This window comes from Nothobranchius furzeri, chromosome 5 (assembly GCF_043380555.1).
Source record: "Nothobranchius furzeri strain GRZ-AD chromosome 5, NfurGRZ-RIMD1, whole genome shotgun sequence".
NCBI lineage: Eukaryota > Metazoa > Chordata > Actinopteri > Cyprinodontiformes > Nothobranchiidae > Nothobranchius > Nothobranchius furzeri.
Window position 1 is genome coordinate 55,478,673 of NC_091745.1, and position 20,782 is coordinate 55,499,454.

A 20,782-nucleotide genomic window follows, 5' to 3' on the forward strand; every position below is an offset into this window, starting at 1 on the left:
TTTATTAATTATTCCTGCTGAAATAACCGAAAAAGATTAAATAACGGACGTGAAGTTTTAGAAGAGTTTAGAATTCATGGAGGTCTGTAGGAGCGGCGTTTCATAGATGAACAATAACAAACATCTAACTTTCTGAAAACCTAAAATAAATCCATAAATATACAGTAAACCATTTTAATCCTGTTACCTTATGCATTATGACCTGCAGATTAAAGGAAGATAAAGGTCTGCAGTTTCCCCAGTTCACAATGTGTGGTAAAACCTTGGCTGTGATTGACAAATACAAATATTTGGGGCATTTCATAAATGATGACTTGGCTGACGATGATGATATTGATCGGCAATGCTGTAAGATGTATGCACAGGCCAATATGCTAATTTGTAGTGAAAAGGTTACTCTTTAAAGTACTCAGTAATATACGGCACATGTGGTCCTGCTACAATCAAGTCTTCGGCGACTTAATGTAGCATATAATGACTGTATAAGAATTTTGCTAAAGACACCTTGTTGGGAAAGTGCAAGCCACTTGTTTGTTTCAATGGGGATGAATACATATTCATGCAATGCGGAGGATCCTGGTGTATAGGTTTATCTGCAGACTAAACCAATGTGATAATATAACTATTAAGGGCCTGACTAATGTCTACTGTAGCACCACCCGCTTTCAGTCAGAATTGTGGCATCACTGGTATAGCAGTCTGCTCTGAATTATTTGTTTTTTGTTTTCTCTTATTTATTGCTATTGTTGTAATAGGGTACTTTGGATCCTCAGTCTGCTAATAAATGTTGATTACATCTTTATGCTGCACATGAAGTCATTCTAGAAGTTTTAATGAGTTCCAGAAGTTTCTCCTGTCCACTTTCCCTTTAGGACCTCCTGATTAGATTGTGCTGTACCATGATGAGTCAGACTCCTGAACAGGGGGAGGTTTCTGTGAGTTAAGACACCCAGGATACGAGATCAACACAGGTTTTGTTTTTCAAAGCAACTGAGTCACTTAGTTTGTATTTGAAGACATTTGACTAGTTATTCCAGGTGTTTTATGAGTAAACTGAGCGTTTCAAGCTAGGCGTCTCCTTTAGTGTGAGCCGAACTCTCGTTTCTATCAGTCCTGCCCGATCCTTCAGTCTGAGTTCTTCTTCCTGAGCAGCCAAGTCAAGCGAATCGAGGCAGATTGTATCCCAGCAGGTCCTGGCTAAATGCCGAATGAGCCCCGGAGTTTCCTCTACTTTCCACACACCTCATTGACCCTCTACACTACACAACAAAGTCACTCTCATCCTTCCGGGTGTTTATTTTCTTCTTCCTCCTTTGAAAAGTAAAAATAAAACGAGGAGAGAGACGTATTAAAAAAGTCTTAATTTATTCTCTGACCAATAGAAAATACAACTACAAAAAAATTGAAATGAACAAAAACAAAAGAAAAATACAGCTTATTATCTTGGCTTTGCTTCAAATGCAACACGATGCTAAAAGTTAAAATATCCAAACAATCTATGTACCGGTGGTTGTTCTGAAAATATATGCATTCTAACCACAATATTTACAAATGAACTACAGTCTGCACTAAGCTGCTGATGTCATTCATATCAAAGGAAGTGCCATCTTTACGTCAGAGTTCAAACAGCCACCAACACGTTAACTCTGACAAACTGAAAATGACTTTTCCCTGCCAGGCTCAGTGTACATTATCAACAAGTCAAATAAAGTGACTAATGTTCTGTAAGCCAGCAGGAAAAAGCCCACCTGTGCTGGTTCTGTTCTCCAACAGCACGAGAGGGGCCTGCACCTCCTGGGGTACCAGCTTTATTGGGCTGGATCTGTCTGAAGGGGATCAGACAGAAGCACAAACAGATAAAAGTCATTAAGCTAATCCACACAGCCCCACTTTGTTTACGCCACAGCTAATGAGGATAAACAAGCAGGGACCTGCTCCTCGGGTGAGAGCCTGTGGCACACGCCAGAGCAGGTGTAAGCAAAGCTTCACTATTTATCTGTAAACCCAGCCGGCTTCAGCAACAGCCAACAGCGTTCTCTGACTCATGGAGGTCATGGGAAGACATTGTGCCAGTCTCCAGCTGACTCAGGAACCACCTCCAGGTTGAGCTCTGGCGTCACCTCCACTGAAGACGCTAGATCCTCTTGACCCAGGGGAACGTCTTGTATCTGACCTGGAGGAGAGGAGAGGGGAGGGGACAGTGAGGGAGTTTCAGTGAAATACTTCCCCTTAACCAGAGGATGGATCCATTAGCACCTGGTCAGAGCAGCAGCAGATCTCATTCCGACCAAGATTTGCCCGAGGCCACCATCCAAATGAAACCATTTGTCAAAAAGCAATCTTCCTTTTCACACTGCAACTTTTCTTTTATATTTCAGTTTTTCATCCTCTAAAAAAATGGCGTACATTCAGCTACATGAACACACTCAGACAGATGTTAAAATGACCGTCGATTTGGAATAAATTAGCACAAAACAGGAATTGGGCTCCAGGTGGAGGCTTCAGACCCGTTCCTCTGAGGCTGCAGGCTCCACGCTGAATTCAATTTCATAGTAGGTCACTTAATAATCTGCGTATTTGTGCTGCACTTGTCAAACTCCTCAGACTCAGATCTGTGAGACTGCTGGAGCAGAAATCTGAGCTTCCAAAACAAACAACAAACAGACAAGTTATTCAACAGATACATGAAAAGGATCAAGATTTAGTCAGAGATGGCGTCAGATGAACGTACAGCTGTCTACACTCAGTGAGACTATCTCAAAAACAGTCCCAAAAAACTCTTCTTCCAAGCGCCTTCCTCACCAACAGCTGATCCAACGCCCACTAAATCAACAAACTGGAACTACTACGTCGGGATTGTTACAGAATCATGGCTACACCCACAAATACCAGAGCTGCACCTGCAAATACCAGAGCTACACCTGCAAATACCAGAGCTACACCTGCAAATACCAGAGCTACACCAACAAATACCAGAGCTACACCAACAAATAATAGAGCTACACCTGCAAATACCAGAGCTACACCAACAAATACCAGAGCTACACCAACAAATACCAGAGCTACTCCTGCAAATACCAGAGCTACACCTGCAAATACCAGAGCTACACCAACAAATACCAGAGCTACACCAACAAATACCAGAGCTACACCTGCAAATACCAGAGCTACACCTGCAAATACCAGAGCTACACCTGCAAATACCAGAGCTACACCAACAAATACCAGAGCTACTCCTGCAAATACCAGAGCTACACCTGCAAATACCAGAGCTACACCAACAAATACCAGAGCTACACCAACAAATACCTGAGCTACTCCTGCAAATACCAAAGCTTCACCAACAAATACCAGAGCTACACCTGCAAATACCAGAGCTACACCTGCAAATACCAAAGCTTCACCAACAAATACCAGAGCTACACCTGCAAATACCAGAGCTACACCTGCAAATACCAGAGCTACACCTGCAAATACCAGAGCTACACCTGCAAATACCAGAGCTACACCAACAAATACCAGAGCTACACCTGCAAATACCAGAGCTACACCTGCAAATACCAGAGCTACACCAACAAATACCAGAGCTACACCAACAATACCTGAGCTACTCCTGCAAATACCAAAGCTTCACCAACAAATACCAGAGCTACACCTGCAAATACCAGAGCTACACCTGCAAATACCAGAGCTACACCTGCAAATACCAGAGCTACACCTGCAAATACCAGAGCTACACCAACAAATACCAGAGCTACACCTGCAAATACCAGAGCTACACCTGCAAATACCCGAACTACACCTGCAAATACCAGAGCTACACCTGCAAATACCAGAGCTACTCCTGCAAATACCAGAGCTACTCCTGCAAATACCAGAGCTACTCCTGCAAATACCAGAGCTACTCCTGCAAATACCAGAGCTACACTTGCAAATACCAGATCTACACCTGCAAATACCAGAGCTACACCTGCAAATACCAGAGCTACTCCTGCAAATACCAGAGCTACACCTACAAATACCAGAGCTACACCAACAAATACCAGAGCTACACCAACAAATACCAGAGCTACACCTGCAAATACCAGAGCTACACCTGCAAATACCAGAGCTACACCTGCAAATACCAGAGCTACACCTGCAAATACCAGAGCTACTCCTGCAAATACCAGAGCTACACCTGCAAATACCAGAGCTACACCAACAAATACCAGAGCTACACCAACAAATACCTGAGCTACTCCTGCAAATACCAAAGCTTCACCAACAAATACCAGAGCTACACCTGCAAATACCAGAGCTACACCTGCAAATACCAAAGCTTCACCAACAAATACCAGAGCTACACCTGCAAATACCAGAGCTACACCTGCAAATACCAGAGCTACACCTGCAAATACCAGAGCTACACCTGCAAATACCAGAGCTACACCAACAAATACCAGAGCTACACCTGCAAATACCAGAGCTACACCTGCAAATACCAGAGCTACACCAACAAATACCAGAGCTACACCAACAATACCTGAGCTACTCCTGCAAATACCAAAGCTTCACCAACAAATACCAGAGCTACACCTGCAAATACCAGAGCTACACCTGCAAATACCAGAGCTACACCTGCAAATACCAGAGCTACACCTGCAAATACCAGAGCGACACCAACAAATACCAGAGCTACACCTGCAAATACCAGAGCTACACCTGCAAATACCCGAACTACACCTGCAAATACCAGAGCTACACCTGCAAATACCAGAGCTACTCCTGCAAATACCAGAGCTACTCCTGCAAATACCAGAGCTACTCCTGCAAATACCAGAGCTACACTTGCAAATACCAGATCTACACCTGCAAATACCAGAGCTACACCTGCAAATACCAGAGCTACACCTGCAAATACCAGAGCTACTCCTGCAAATACCAGAGCTACTCCTGCAAATACCAGAGCTACTTCTGCAAATACCAGAGCTACTCCTGCAAATACCAGAGCTACTCCTGCAAATACCAGAGCTACACTTGCAAATACCAGAGCTACACCTGCAAATACCAGAGCTACACCTGCAAATACCAGAGCTACACCAACAAATACCAGAGCTACACCTGCAAATACCAGAGCTACACCAACAAATACCAGAGCTACACCAACAAATACCAGAGCTACTCCTGCAAATACAAGAGCTACACCTGCAAATACCAGAGCTACACCTGCAAATACCAGAGCTACACCTGCAAATACCAGAGCTACACCTGCAAATGCCAGAGCTACACCAACAAATACCAGAGCTACACCTGCAAATACCAGAGCTACACCAACAAATACCTGAGCAACTCCTGCAAATACCAAAGTTTCACCAACAAATACCAGAGCTACACCTGCAAATACCAGAGCTACACCTGCAAATACCAGAGCTACACCTGCAAATACCAGAGCTACACCTGCAAATACCAGAGCTACACCAACAAATACCAGAGCTACACCTGCAAATACCAGAGCTACACCAACAAATACCAGAGCTACACCAACAAATACCTTAGCTACTCCTGCAAATACCAAAGCTTCACCAACAAATACCAGAGCTACACCTGCAAATACCAGAGCTACACCTGCAAATACCAGAGCTACACCTGCAAATACCAAAGCTTCACCAACAAATACCAGAGCTACACCTGCAAATACCAGAGCTACACCTGCAAATACCAGAGCTACACCAACAAATACCAGAGCTACACCTGCAAATACCAGAGCTACACCTGCAAATACCAGAGCTACACCTGCAAATACCAGAGCTACACCAACAAATACCAGAGCTACACCAACAAATACCTGAGCTACTCCTGCAAATACCAAAGCTTCACCAACAAATACCAGAGCTACACCTGCAAATACCAGAGCTACACCTGCAAATCCCAGAGCTACACCTGCAAATACCAGAGCTACACCTGCAAATGCCAGAGCTACACCAACAAATACCAGAGCTACACCTGCAAATACCAGAGCTACACCAACAAATACCTGAGCAACTCCTGCAAATGCCAAAGTTTCACCAACAAATACCAGAGCTACACCTGCAAATACCAGAGCTACACCTGCAAATACCAGAGCTACACCAACAAATACCAGAGCTACACCTGCAAATACCAGAGCTACACCAACAAATACCAGAGCTACACCAACAAATACCTTAGCTACTCCTGCAAATACCAAAGCTTCACCAACAAATACCACAGCTACACCTGCAAATACCAGAGCTACACCTGCAAATACCAGAGCTACACCTGCAAATACCAAAGCTTCACCAACAAATACCAGAGCTACACCTGCAAATACTAGAGCTACACCTGCAAATACCAGAGCTACACCAACAAATACCAGAGCTACACCTGCAAATACCAGAGCTACACCTGCAAATACCAGAGCTACACCTGCAAATACCAGAGCTACACCAACAAATACCAGAGCTACACCAACAAATACCTGAGCTACTCCTGCAAATACCAAAGCTTCACCAACAAATACCAGAGCTACACCTGCAAATACCAGAGCTACACCTGCAAATACCAGAGCTACACCAACAAATACCAGAGCTACACCTGCAAATACCAGAGCTACACCTGCAAATACCAGAGCTACACCAACAAATACCAGGGCTACACCAACAAATACCTTAGCTACTCCTGCAAATACCAAAGCTTCACCAACAAATACCAGAGCTACTCCTGCAAATACCAGAGCTACACCTGCAAATACCGAAGCTTCACCAACAAATACCAGAGCTACACCTGCAAATACCAGAGCTACATCTGCAAATACCAGAGCTACACCAACAAATACCAGAGCTACACCTGCAAATACCAGAGCTACACCTGCAAATACCCGAACTACACCTGCAAATACCAGAGCTACACCTGCAAATACCAGAGCTACACCAACAAATACCACAGCTACACCTGCAAATACCAGAGCTACACCTGCAAATACCAGAGCTACACCTGCAAATACCCGAACTACACCTGCAAATACCAGAGCTACACCTGCAAATACCAGAGCTACTCCTGCAAATACCAGAGCTACTCCTGCAAATACCAGAGCTACTCCTGCAAATACCAGAGCTACACTTGCAAATACCAGAGCTACACCCTCAAATACCAAAGTTACACCTGCAAATTTATCTAGCTAGCAGGACACTGCTTCGGTAGGAACAAAAGCTCCAGTAGGAGCAAGAGAAGGGGCTCTGTTTAAGTCCATATAGTCTGGTGCACCAACAGTAGCGTCACATACTCAGGTTGCTCCACTGATTTGGAAGTAACGACCATAATATAATATACCCAGCCTGCTTCCCATTGAACTGCTCTGAGCCAAGAACACATGATTGGCACAATCTAGGTCCCAGTGGCTTCTATCTCTTAGTTTCAGTCAGAACAGAGTTGAGAGAATTCCTGACCAGCACCGGACTATGAGGAAGATCCTGGAGGCTCCATGGCTGTAACGCAGGTGTATTATGTTAGGAATTATGATGGAAAAGGTTCAACAGACAACAGGTGGAAAACATATGATAATGTTGTGTTTGGTTGTTTGACCATATCTGTTGAATCTGGTGTTCTCTTGTATTCTGGAGACGTGGCCTATGGGGAGGAATCTGAAGAAAAGGGATTGGACCTTTCAGTTGTGTTTTTTCAAAATGTAGCTCAAGAATATGGCTTATTTCAGGAACACATACTTTACCTTTAAATCAAAGTCAAACATAACCCTCTGGAGAGCAAAGAGATGTCTGGATCAGGCTAGGAGGAAATCAAATCCAACATAAAGCTAAGAAGACTGGTCCCTTATGGTTCGGAATGAACATTCATGTCAATCATACGTAGAAACGTTAGGTCTTAATAGATTGATAAAAAAAAAAACGTTAATGAATGCCACATTTCTAAGAAATAAAACTCCAGACTTTTGATGAATGAGTTTCCAGTGGAAAAGCAGAGATCTGCTGCATCGAGGAAACTAAACCCAACTTCTAGGTTATACACTATACAAGGTTATACTGTATAGTCTTCATGAGGAGAGTTCAATTGTGCTACATACAGAGATGAGCTTAGAGATACAGAAGGATGGACTCCAGTTAATTCAGATAAAGACAAACTAGATGGCCCCTCACAGCTCATTGAAACAAGGCTTTAATGTAAACTTGTTTTGAATCATTTAGAGCTCCAAAGTTCTGCTGCTTTTTAACTCAAAGTTCACGGTAGGAGCTTTCAAAGAACCCTCTGAGCTGCCCTGGGACATGAATGGGGCTCAGTTTTGTTCTGGAGCTTCTATGCTGCACCTTCAATCTGTGCAAGTTAAGCCCGGGTAACCCTAACCCTGATTTTCCATTCCAACAATCATAAGGACTCGTCTGATTGTCATAAAGATAATCTCATCAGATATTCCTACCATCTTTGGTGAAGAGCGCTCTGGTCTGCCCAGAAACGTGTTGGAACAGCTCTGATGATAAATCACAGACATTAAAAGTGTTGGCTTGGTTTGATTTTGCAAAGAAAGAAAGAAATGTAACGTGATGAAGGAACTATTCCACCGAAGGTTATTTACCCTCTCTCCTCAGGAAGAACTAATCAGCATGAGACTGCCTCAAGATCATGCATTTGCTTCTAAACTGTTTCCTTTTCAGCTCAAGAGAAGAAAGAAGATGAACTCTTTCTTTTTAATAAATCAAAGAACTCTATTTTAATAAAGCTAATCAAACAAAGTATTAGTCCAATAACCAAATGTGAACCAATCTGTAAAATGACAATGTTCAGGATCAGTGGTATTTTAATATTAATAAGTAATATGACTTTAATCTTGCTGCACTAGACATTCTGATACACGTAATGTTTAAAGTCACATGACACCTTTTTTTTTCTCATCCAATCGGAACCTTCCTTTCTGAAGCGTGGCATAGAGATACAGAAGACTTCCCACTCAGACTTGCTTCTCTGGATACGAGAGTTCTGATGACAACATCACTCACACATACACCATCCATCTCACGTCTCATTCACACCAAGATCCATTCATCACCCAGAGTTTAGAGTTAGTCTTCTTTAATATTGTTTAGAAATAAATCTTCTTAAACTTTTTAAGGGTGACTCTCTCTTCTCTTGTCTCTCAGTTAATACGAAGTGGTTACATAATCCCTGCAATAAAAAGTTCCAGTCTTCTGGTTTAAATTATCCAAAGATCCATAAGATTGATTTCATATTTCCTATGGAATATCACAACTTATGGTTCATTAAATAACATGTAAATTAAATCATTACAGAAAGAAAGAAAGAAAGAAAGATATATTTTATTTAGTGCCTCTCAAGATAAAATCCTGAGGCACATCACAAGAACAAAAAATTCAAAATACAGAAAATCTTCAAAAAGTGATTAAAAAAAGATTAAAATTAGAAAAAAAAAATTAAAAATTACGAATTGGGATTAAAAATTCCAAGGCAAGGGAATGGGAAAATGAATAGGAAAGAGGGAAATCAGTGGATCCCAGCAGAATGGGTAGAAAAAGCAGATCAAGGAGAGGGTGATGATAAAGGTAACACCAAAGCCAGCCTGAACAGCTGAGTTTTCAGCTGCTTTTTGATGGAGACCACCAAGTCCACTGATCTCAGATCTTTGAGGACAAACACATTTTCTGTTGTGTAGCCAATTACAAACATGTTTGTTTCCTCTGAAGTCATGTTTGATCTGGAGAGATATTACAAGATTTCCCATCTGAGAGGTTAAATGTTGAATATGGAACAATTTAATAAAAAGCTGTATTTAAAAAATATAATACCTCCATGGGGCGTTTAGAGGTGTGCAGAATGAAGGTACAGAATTTCCTTCAAAGGCTATAGTTTAATTAAAAAATATTCAAATATTTCTGTTGACGGACACAACACTGGGTTTATGTTTACATCTTCCAGCCAGCAGAGGGCACCATTGCGGGTTGCCAAATATGGTAAACAGTCCGCTTGGCACAGTGAGGCTAGCACTGTGGAAAATGGCGGACTCGGCAAGTCAGGCAGCTGCTTCTGAGCCCAGACGATGTTGTAGATAAGTAGATAAGACACAGATGGAGTTATGGGAATCATAAATCATCTCTTTGTTAGAAACATTCTGGAAGGAAGGGGTCTGGACTGGGAGGGTGGTTGTTAGGTCTGTGATCATTTCTCTTGTTCTCTGGGAAGCATGGAGATGTTCTTTTGTGACTATGTTCCTCATTCCATGCTGCAATATGGAATTACAATGGTTCTGACTGAACCCAGAGCAGTTTCCTAGTTGTTTTAATAATTCTCAATGATGTTCCACATCAGCAGTGTGCCTTTTCACACAGCATGGTCAAAACTGTTACATCCATCATTTCTTTATCACCGCACGAGTGGTCTCATGTTTGAAAATCCTCCAACAATTTTATAATCCTGCAATGTGAACCAGGCTCAGCAAGGAGGTCTCAGGACAACCAAGCTTCCTGGAGCACTGGTGTCTGAAGGCCCATGCTCACGCTCAGGCACAGATGCAGAGTTCTCCATGCAGCTGAAAGGACCCAAGGGTAAAATGTGTGGAAACAATAAAGGGAATGATCTAAGCAATGGATAAATAATAAACCTTTGGGAGCTTTAGGTAATGTGGATGTTCATGAGTGTGAAGTGCCCCAAAGATTTGGAAGACAACTTTGGATCTCGTTTAGACAGAAAGGTCTTTTGAAGATGTGTTTGTGGAGTGTTTCTTAAATCTGTGCAGGATTCATAAAAAAGCAAGACGATCACTGAAACACCAGCACAAAGTCGCCCAGCTGTGGCTTATTCATGATGTGAGGCTCCTCCAGCAGGTTCATCACACTTAACGCAGGAAATAACAGAAGAGATGACATGAAACTGTCTCAAGAGGTCCGCTGCAGCTCCTCACGGTATCATCACAAGAGCTGAAGCTCCCAGCTAGGAGAGGACATTGGTCAGGTCTGAGAGCACTGGAGCTGCTAGATGTCAAACTCAAAGCCACAAACTACAGATTTGTAGTAACTGACTCTGCCACTTACACCTGTTATCCTTAGTCATGTACTGTATGGTTTCAGGGCACAAATCATTTTCAGGTTGGGTTTGTTTTTAAATAAGTCATCTGATAAATAATCATTTAGTGGTGACATTTGCTTAAATGCACAAAACTCAGCCGAGGCTGAGAATAAAGTCAGTGTTTGTACAAATCAAAGTTTATATATATATATATTTTTTTTTTTAATTAATAGACTAAATGTTAACCTTTCACTGTGCTTGGGGACAAGAAATGTCTGATGTCAGAGCAGGTTTAATAGAAAAACGCTGTAAAAGGCTCCAGCAGACAGGAAAACCTTTTATGAGGGATTTTATTTCCTGAAGCTGCAGTTATTTTGTCCCACACAAGCCTCCGACTGTGTCATGATTTTCCTGTAAAAAGGATGCTGATGGAAATCATTTCATGGCTGCATCAGCATGGAGCCACACTTCCATAACCGAAACAAGGCACCGGCTGTCGCTTCAGTCCCACTTCTGTTTTCTGTCACTTGTGGGAGCTTTCGGTGCAGCGTGAACAGGTTGCAACCCACCAAAATATAAAACCGTATTGTTCTGTTGTCAGGTGTGAAAAGTACAACAGAGCTGGTGTGTGTGTGTGTGTTCTGCTGAAACATGTCACAATGTTGTATAAAACATCTAAAGCTGAAGGGTTTGAGAAGCATTAACTTACTTGATCAGGTACCTTGGTAGGTATCGGGTTTATAACCTTTACATTGCAAGTCCTGTAGCTGTGTGAGATGCTACACTGTAAAAACTTGGGGCTTTTGTAAATGTCTAAAAAACATGAAAACTTAAGATACAACTGTGCAAAAACATAGACTTTATGAAAAAAAATAATGCTATTTCAGAGGCATAGTCTCATTTTCTGTGATGTGTCTGAGCTGTCGTGTGAGAATCAATTACAAATGTATGTTGCCTGGTCTAATGAGTCTCAATTTCTGTTGAGACATTCAAATGGTAGAGTCAGAATTTGGCGTAAACAGAATGAGAACATGGATCCATCATGCCTTGTTACCACTGTGCAGGCGGGTGGTGGTGATGTAATGGTGTGGGGGGTGTTTTCTTGGCACACTTTAGGCCCCTTAGTGCCAGTTGGGCATGGTTTAAATGCCACGAGCTAGCTGAGCATTGTTTCTGACCATGTCCATCCCTTCATGACCACATCAGCACTTCCAGCAGGATAATGCATCCTGTCATAAAGCCCCAATCATTTCAAATTGGCTTCTTGAACATGATGATGAGTTCACTGTACTACAACGGCCCCCAGAGTCACCAGACCTCAACCCAATAGAGCATCTTTGGGATGTGGTGGAATGGGAGCTTCGTGCCCTGGATGTGCACCCAACAAATCTCCATCAACTGTAAGATGCTATCCTATCAATATGGGCCAACAATTTAAAGAATGCTTTCAGCACCTTGTTGAATCAATGCCACATAAAATTAAGGTAGTTCTGAAGGCAAAGAGGGTCAAACACTGTATTAGTATGGTGTTCCTAATAATCCTTTAGGTGAGTGCATATATATATATATATATATATATATATATATATATATATATATATATATATATATATATATGTATATATACATATATCAGAATCAGAAAGAATTTTATTGCCAGCGCTCCAGCGAACCAGAGCATAGGAACTTGACTCCACAGAACAGCCTGACCAAGATTACACACACACATATAGACAGAACAGGTACAGGCAGACCACAAGAGCAGCCATAACGGCGCTCATTTCAATAGATGAAGAGGGGATTACATGAGGGGAGGTTGGGTGAGGGAGAAAAAGGCTTAACAGAGTTACACTGGCAGGGTGTAGCTCTACTATGCAAAAAAAAAAACACCTCAATATATAAGCACGAACGACACAGTTCACAACATGAGACCCGGTGGGGTGGGGTGGGGGGCGCTGGGATCCTGGTTTCCTCAGCGGGAGCAGCCTGTGTGGCGCTCGGCCAACTGAATCCACAGGTGGGTGGGAGGTCATGGGAAAGCACAGAGCACATTGAGTGCCTCCATTTTGATGACCTCGCTGCGGAGACCACAATCTGAAGGCGGGGTGGGGGGTGGGGGGTGTTCACAGCATTTGTCTGCATTCCTTCCATCGTGGGGGTTTTTGCACGCAACTCCAAGGCTGCTTATGGCGTCAGATTGGATAACAGGACTTTGTTTGGGTCAGGCAGAGATAATTTTCCTCTCTGCCTTAAAGTCTGTATTGATCATTCAAGTCCTCCAGTGAAGCCAATTTGGTGATTAAACATCTCCACACCGTCCGGTGACCCTCTCCGAGATGACATCCATTTTGCGCACTAACACCGGTAGCGCAGCTAAGACATTGTCCAGCTTACGATTCACCTCGAGTAGCGTCCCAGTCTGTGAGGTCTCCGCCCGGACGGTGCCGTCCATGAGTGCGGGTCGCCCTCCAATCGCTCCCGTCATCCCAATTTTTTGGAAAACCAGATATCCTCCCACTCCAATCAGAAGAAATCCAGTGATCATCAGGCCAAATATCCACACATCTTCGACGTCCTCAATGGACAGCTGAGAGAGACAGACGACATTCCACTTCTTCCAGGAATCGAGCATATATCCCGCTGCGTGTGTCCCGTGAGGGCAAACGCGAGCCCCCTCCTCTGTTCTCATCGTAGAAAAAATCTTATCAATCGCGTTGAATGACCAATTAATTAAATCCATTTCTGAAAAATAGTGATTTCCAGAGGAAATGCAGAAAAGCGCTCTGTAGGTAGACGGGACAAAAAGAGCCTTGGGAAAAAGATAAGGGAGCAAAGCAGAAGCGACTGTGCTCTGTGAGTGCCAGGAGAAGAAAAATGTACCTTACAAGCAGGCAACCTGAGTTCCAAACTGAGCAGGGGCAGTAAATAAATAAATAAATAAATAAATAAATAAATAAACATCTAGTGTGGGCCCTTAGGCAAGACCCTTGGTGCTATTCGCCTACCTTACGCCATGATAAGAGCAGCCGAAATGAATGAGATGTCGGCTCAGATGCCCCTCGGCCAAACAAGGTCAGGTGCTGGCGAGCCAGAGCACCCTGATGAAAAACGGACTACTAGAACAAGATGGAAATAGGAATGTTGGAATTCTACTACCCCAGTAACCCTAGTCAGAGGGGTTACATGCAGAGAGTGCAGGAAGACTGGTTACTTCGAAACTCGCACTCAAATATAACAGCCAAACCACTAGTGACTCAGTGTTCCAACATCCAAAAATGGCAACTGCTATCACGACTTGAGATTGATGAGAAACAACTCAAATGCTACGGGAAGGGGGAGCCAGGACAAAGGGGAGTTAATATCAACTCCCCATCCAGAGATTGGGTATGAAGTCACAATAAGTGACACAATGCTGAACGACGCAGCAACTGACCTGAGAGATAGGATAATAAACACCAGGCAATCTCAACGCCAACTACACGGCTGAGTGAAGTACCATCAAAAATCCTTGAAGATGTTTCAGGGCTCTGTCACTTAAAGAAACAAGTTGTTGTTGGCCATGCCCACCCATCCCCTGACTGGCTGCTATGAGGTGATGAGCTTAGATTTCTGGAAGGGACTCAGGGTAGAGCCACTGCTCCTCCAGTGTTGACAAGTGGGGACTTCTATGCTAATTTTCCCTATTGTGATGTCACAATACGAGACTTTATCAAACAGCTGGTTGAAGCATGTGATTTCTGATGGCTAAATAATTTGGAGTGTTTGTAGAGGCAGTAGAAACCTACATGGCAGCATAAAAGAGTGCTAAAACAGAAATTTGCTAAATATATCCTTTTTAAAGACATACGTACCACCCACCCTCTTTGTAGGTGTGCAGGATCATTCCATGTTGAATAGCATTGGTAGATTTTTGGGAAACAAATATACAAGATAAAACGTAACGAAACTCAAAGTGATGCTCTGGATCCATTACCAGTGACACCCTAGAGAATAGCAGTCCAATCTTTACACTCTGACCTGAAGACCCCTCATCAGCTGGCATTTGTGAAGCCACTTCCCAAGCAGAGCAGAAATCTCAGCACTGCACTCGTCTTCAGTAAGCACCAGTCAGGCTCTGAGGAGGAAAGCCTGCATGAAATCAATAATGACGTGGATATAGCTGAGCCAAAGGCCATCCACAGCCTTAACCTCAACCGTGACACTGTCAGGAGGAGATAATAAATGAACATTCACTATATGCATGAGGAGGAAGCTTCAGGTGGATGGACCCGTCTGTCAGCACGGCTTTCCTGCTTTAGAGGAGCTTAAAAATGGATGTGAACAGACACCAGTGTTGCCACTGAAAAGACTCATTTTAAACAGATAATGGGACCAGATGAGGCACAAGAGGAAAAATTTCACATGAAAGATGATTCTGTTTAGCAGAGTGGAGAGCCAGGTTTCCACTCAGCCATCTAGAAGGCTCAAAGGACACTTTTTAATGTTCGATGCAAACAGAGCGTGGATTATTTGAAAACTGTGACCACAAAATACACATTTAGATATGAACATCACAAAACTGTGAACAGGGACCCTGATCCTCTTGTGTATGCTGCTCCTGAGTGAAGCTGCACCAAAAGCCCTGACTAACAAAGCACTCAAGCCTTTTGTTTTTCCAGGTAACCCAGAAAAAGTGCCCGTGTGTGTTTGTAAGAGACGCTGCTCACCGTAGCCGTGCGATCTCTTCATGTGGTTTTTCATGTTGCTCTTCTGGGTGAAGCTGATGCTGCACACTTCACACTTGAAGGGCTTCTTTCCTGTATGTTTCACCATGTGGACCTGCAGGGCGCTCTTCTGGTTGAAGGCTTTGTCGCACTGGCTGCACTTAAACGGCCGCTCGCCTGCAGAACAACAAAAACATCAGTCTGATTAGTATTCAGTGCGGATAAATTAGCATTTTTATATATTATAAGGAAGGTTGCAAACTATGATATACTGACTTGGATTCTGGTATAATTAATGCAACTAATTGACATCCACCTTAAAACTAGATAGACAAATACACGCTCTAGCTCGATGATTTTGACAGAAATCTTGAGAGGCGCTCTGACTTTAAAAGACAACCTTTTCCACCAAAGTCAGTGAAAAACATTTTTGGAACACTGCAGAGCTTGGCACCTCTAACCCCCTGACCAACCAGAGCTTTTCTGATAACGAGAACCTCCTGCACAAATCCATGAAACCTGAACATACACACACACACACACACACACACACACACACACACACACACACACACACACACACACACACACACACACACACACACACACACACACACACACACACACACACACACACACACACACACACACACACACACACACACACACACACACATTTTAAAGGCAAAGGAGGTCCAACCCTATAGCAATAATGTGTAAAGTAAGTGCACAACTAACCAATTGGCTAATGTCAGGATAAACACTAAAAACACACAAGCTATTTTAGAAGAAGCAGAACAGTTAACAGAAGGGGCACAAAGCTACAATGTACATTTGATCTCCTTTCAAAACAGCTAACTGAAAACCAATAACTGAGTATTCTGTTACTTTAAAGTCAAATTTGGGGGTTGGACATTGGTACTGGAACTACTAAGTGCCTCTTTATAGCAACAACATCTAGTCATCTTAGGAATAAGCCAATCAACTTGGCACAGCCTAATGAGGAAATGTCCAGGATCAATTACAAAAACTAGGAAAAACTGCCAAATGTACCTGCCAAAAATCTACTTAGAAAATTTCTATTGCTGCTTTGACTCTACTGCCAACATCACCTACACCCAAGAGTAGTCTGAATTAGCAGTGAGCCATGTTTGTCCTGGTCTGGATTTGTGGTTAAAAATTAAACTAATGAAGCTGCGTTGAAAGCAGTTTCTGAACAATATTGAGAGGTATCTGTTGAAGACTCCTCCTCTCCACGTTCGGACAACTCAAGAAGAAGAGTTCTCGTATCCAGGTGTGTTGTTCTAATGTGATGGTAGAATGGAGTTTCACCTCTACACTGATGACTGTCAGATCTACTTTCCCATTTCTAAACGCTCCTTGGACTGGATACAGTCATTGGTTGGTTACTTAAAGTGACAGTGTGTATTTTTCCTGGGGACGGGGCAGTAGATACCTAAATAGTTGCAAGCAAGCTGTATTTTTGTGTTGGTGTTAGACCTTGCAACGGATGCCCATCAGGGTCAAAAAGCCCTGGGGAGTGCAAACTTCAGCAAAATAACAAGCACATGGCCATCCTTGCTAAGGTCTTACTCAAACACAAATATACTGCTTGCAGTGATTTAGGTATGTACTAGAGGCTGACCAACATAGGTTTTTTAAGTCTGATGCCGATACCGATTTTTAAATAATTTTGTTGCAGATGGTCGATTTCTAAAGCCGATTATTAAGGCTGATATATATATATATATATATATATATATATATATATATATATATATATATATATATATACACGTTTTAGCAGAACACTGAATGTGAAAGACAACTGAACACTCACTGTGTGCAATATAAATCAAATAAGTCAATAAATCTCTTAATATTTATTGAACTTTAAATATAAAACAAACTCAAAACATTAACAATGTGCAAACTGTTTCAGAACAATAGAAAATAAAACAGATACAAGTTTTTTTTTAAAAGTTTTTAAAATAAAGAAGATCAAACAGTACCCAGAATAATGGTGCAAAATAGTGGCTGATCAAGGTAAAGCACACTACCACAATGTAGTAAAAAATAAAATCTTAATTATATATAAAAATAGTGCAAACATTAAACACCAAACTTAAAGGGATATTCCACTCAGCCAATATAATGGTTGGCCTACTGCCCCTTCTCACCAGGGACATTACACAGGGTCACTTCACATCACTTTAATTCTCTGGTCTCTTTGTTCAAGTTAGAAATTCATGCTACACTTTAAAGCTGCTACAGCAAATTAGGAAAACAAGTTAGCTTAAAACTTTTTTTTCATGCTTCTTAACTCATTCACTGCCAGCCGTTTCCTGATCACTAACGGCCTTCGCTGCCAGCGTTTCTGACCGTTTTTACTGTTTTTTTAAGAGTCACAGAACGTTGCGCGCTAGGATGATATTGATGCCAAAAAAACCAAAACAAAGAGGAGACTCACCTCTTACATCAGGAAGAGTCCGCGTGTTTCAAGCGTTATCCGTTCTTTCATAATCTGTTGTCGAATTGTGATCGGCAGACGTTTTTCCGGTTCGCGCCTCACTTTTTTTTACAGGAACAGCCCAAAACGATCTCCAAACACATGGATGTTTTGCTTCCTGATCATGTGATGTGTGACGTATGCGGATGAAGATCGGCTTCAGGGCTGAGATGTTTGTTCTCTCAGCGCGGGGGCTCGTTCCGATGCTCAAACAGTAAAAAAAATGCAAATGACGACTTTAGTCGTCATTGGCAGTGAACGGTTGGATCTAAAATGACGACTTTAGTCGTCAGTGGCAGCGAATGAGTTAACAACCTTCTAACATATATAACATATTGTGGAGATGGGGTATTTGTATATAAAACTGCCAATAACATGTTTCGGACCTAAAGCAACTACTGGACCATTCAGTCCTCTAACAATGCGGGCTTCCGGTTCCGTTGGATGCGGAACCATTGAAGAAAGGGGAGGGGTGATTGTTTCATCACCGTGTTTGCGTTCATAACCTATTGTTTGCTGATTCACTATAGTTTCAAAGTAAAACCTACATTCTGCTCTAACAGTTAAGCCCAGTTCACATAGCAAGAAAGTTATGCCAATTCTACCCTTCTGACAATCCTAAAGAAGCGCCTGATTACTAATCAGAATTTCTTGGTACTGTATGTGTGGTGTGTTAAAGAGTACTCTGGTCTGCTTCAAAGGATGTTTGGAATGCCCAGATCTTAAATCAAGGATATTCAACATATTGGATTATCTTGGTCCGATTTTGAGGAAAAATGAACGTGCTGCCTGCTAAATGTGACGTGTAGCCTATCAAACAGAGAGGTGACTGAAGCACACTGCATGCTCCTCACCCACCATCTTTGTTTACGCAGAAGTCACGTTTGATCTCAAGAGGTTTTGCGAGATTTCTAATCTGACCGGTAAATGTTAGTGTGAAATCAGTTCATGTGTAATGTCTAGTTTTTGCAGTGCTGATGCACACCACACACTGTAGGACCAAAACTATTATATTCATGATTTTTAATACTATAGTTGGTGTGTTTCTAATGTTTTTCAAGGATTTTTTAAAAATTTTGCAGCTTGAAACGGGCCTTAGTGTGTATGTATTCTGACTGTATTTGACTGAGTAACACAAACAGGGAGGCAGCAGTGATGACAAACATGAAATTGAAGATTGGCATTTCAAATTTATTTAACCCTCAGTGAGCTACACAGAAAACAGTGTCCTTAAACAAGACACTAAACTGTTTTACCTGCTCAGAATTGCTCTGCTTTGTGAGGAAATTGAAGAGTTGAACATAAACCTACTTCCTACCTAAGAACCTATTTTTGTAGATGTGAAGCTCATCACAGGGCCTAGACAAGGTTAAAAATATTCATTCATTCAAAATATTAATTAAAATCCAATATTTAATTAAAAGCGCAGATTTTATTTTCATTATAGATATAAAAGCCTTTTATCTAAGGCCTCTTGGTATTTAATTGTGGTATTAATCATAACACTTATGTTGCCATCAATGCTGGCGGATGCATCTTATTTGTCCTTGTAAACATTTAAAGTGTTTCTTGTTGAAAATATGCACCAAATGAATGAAACCATTACAACTAATATCTCCCATTGAGGTAACAGCAGGTTGGTATTTATGTAGACTATATTTTCTACAGAAAAAAAGGTGTCTGGTAGAAATGTTGACATAGACAGCTGCCCCTGTGAAATTTTCATTTTTAGACACTGTTTGTGACTTGAGGGCGTGAATGATGCCACCATTGGACAAAGAAAGGCCCAATAGCTCAAAAGCTGAGCATAAAGGAATAGAAAACAAGCAGCTTGCTGAGCAGACACTGGGAGAGACAGTAAACTAATTGAAGAGCCTTCAGAATGTGGTTGCAGAAATGTTTTAAATGGCCACAACCTGCTGTCTTCTGCTTGTAAAGCATCCTCAAAATGACAGCAGACAATAAAACGTCAAAAGGAAATGACAGGAATAATGACCTCACCTGCTTTCCATGCTTCACTGCAGCTAATCACAATCTAGGGTGATTACCATGGTCCTTCTACAGATGATCGAGCTGAGCACCTCCTTGGATTTAAAGCTGTTGTTTAACTGCATTAGACAAAAGTCACTCAAGGTGACCTTAGCATGAAAGCAAAACGGTATAAATGAGGTCACCAGTCAGGATTCTCCTCCCTTCTCTCAGGCTGTTACTTTACAGTTCTTATATTGTAGTTAGCTTTGACTCTAATACTCACTATAATATATCCAATAAATACACAAATCTATGAGATATCATGTAAATCTCCATTATTCTGCATGGTTAAAAAATGTACACCATTGGTGCAAGACCCAGATCACACAGGCTATGAATGAAACAGTATAGTAACTTGGTATCAGGATTATTGTAATGAAATTATCATGCTTATCAATATTATCACTGTATTCAAAAATGTGTTGTAAGACGTGTACAAACTACAGTTACTATAGTTACTGACAAGCTGTAAAACTGGGAAAAAGGTTCTTATTTTAAAGACCACAACATGCTA

The 20,782-nt window shown here is 41.9% G+C and overlaps 1 protein-coding gene across 3 annotated transcripts in view; it reads right to left on the minus strand.

Moving 5' to 3' along the window:
- Positions 1 to 1,346: 1,346 nt before the first annotated feature.
- Positions 1,347 to 20,782, minus strand: part of LOC107378938 (zinc finger protein 236) — a 109,431-nt gene continuing 89,995 nt past the window's right edge. For 2 of the 3 annotated variants that reach the window (XM_070550928.1, XM_054740632.2), the window contains exons 31-32: positions 15,732 to 15,905; positions 1,347 to 2,173 (exon numbers count right to left, since the gene is read on the minus strand). In XM_070550928.1, the coding sequence (XP_070407029.1) occupies positions 2,052 to 2,173; positions 15,732 to 15,905 (296 nt within the window). In that variant the 3' untranslated portion in view covers positions 1,347 to 2,051. Of the gene's footprint in view, positions 2,174 to 14,866; positions 15,140 to 15,731; positions 15,906 to 20,782 lie in introns of those variants that run through there. The other variant, XM_054740633.2, reaches the window with a different exon arrangement.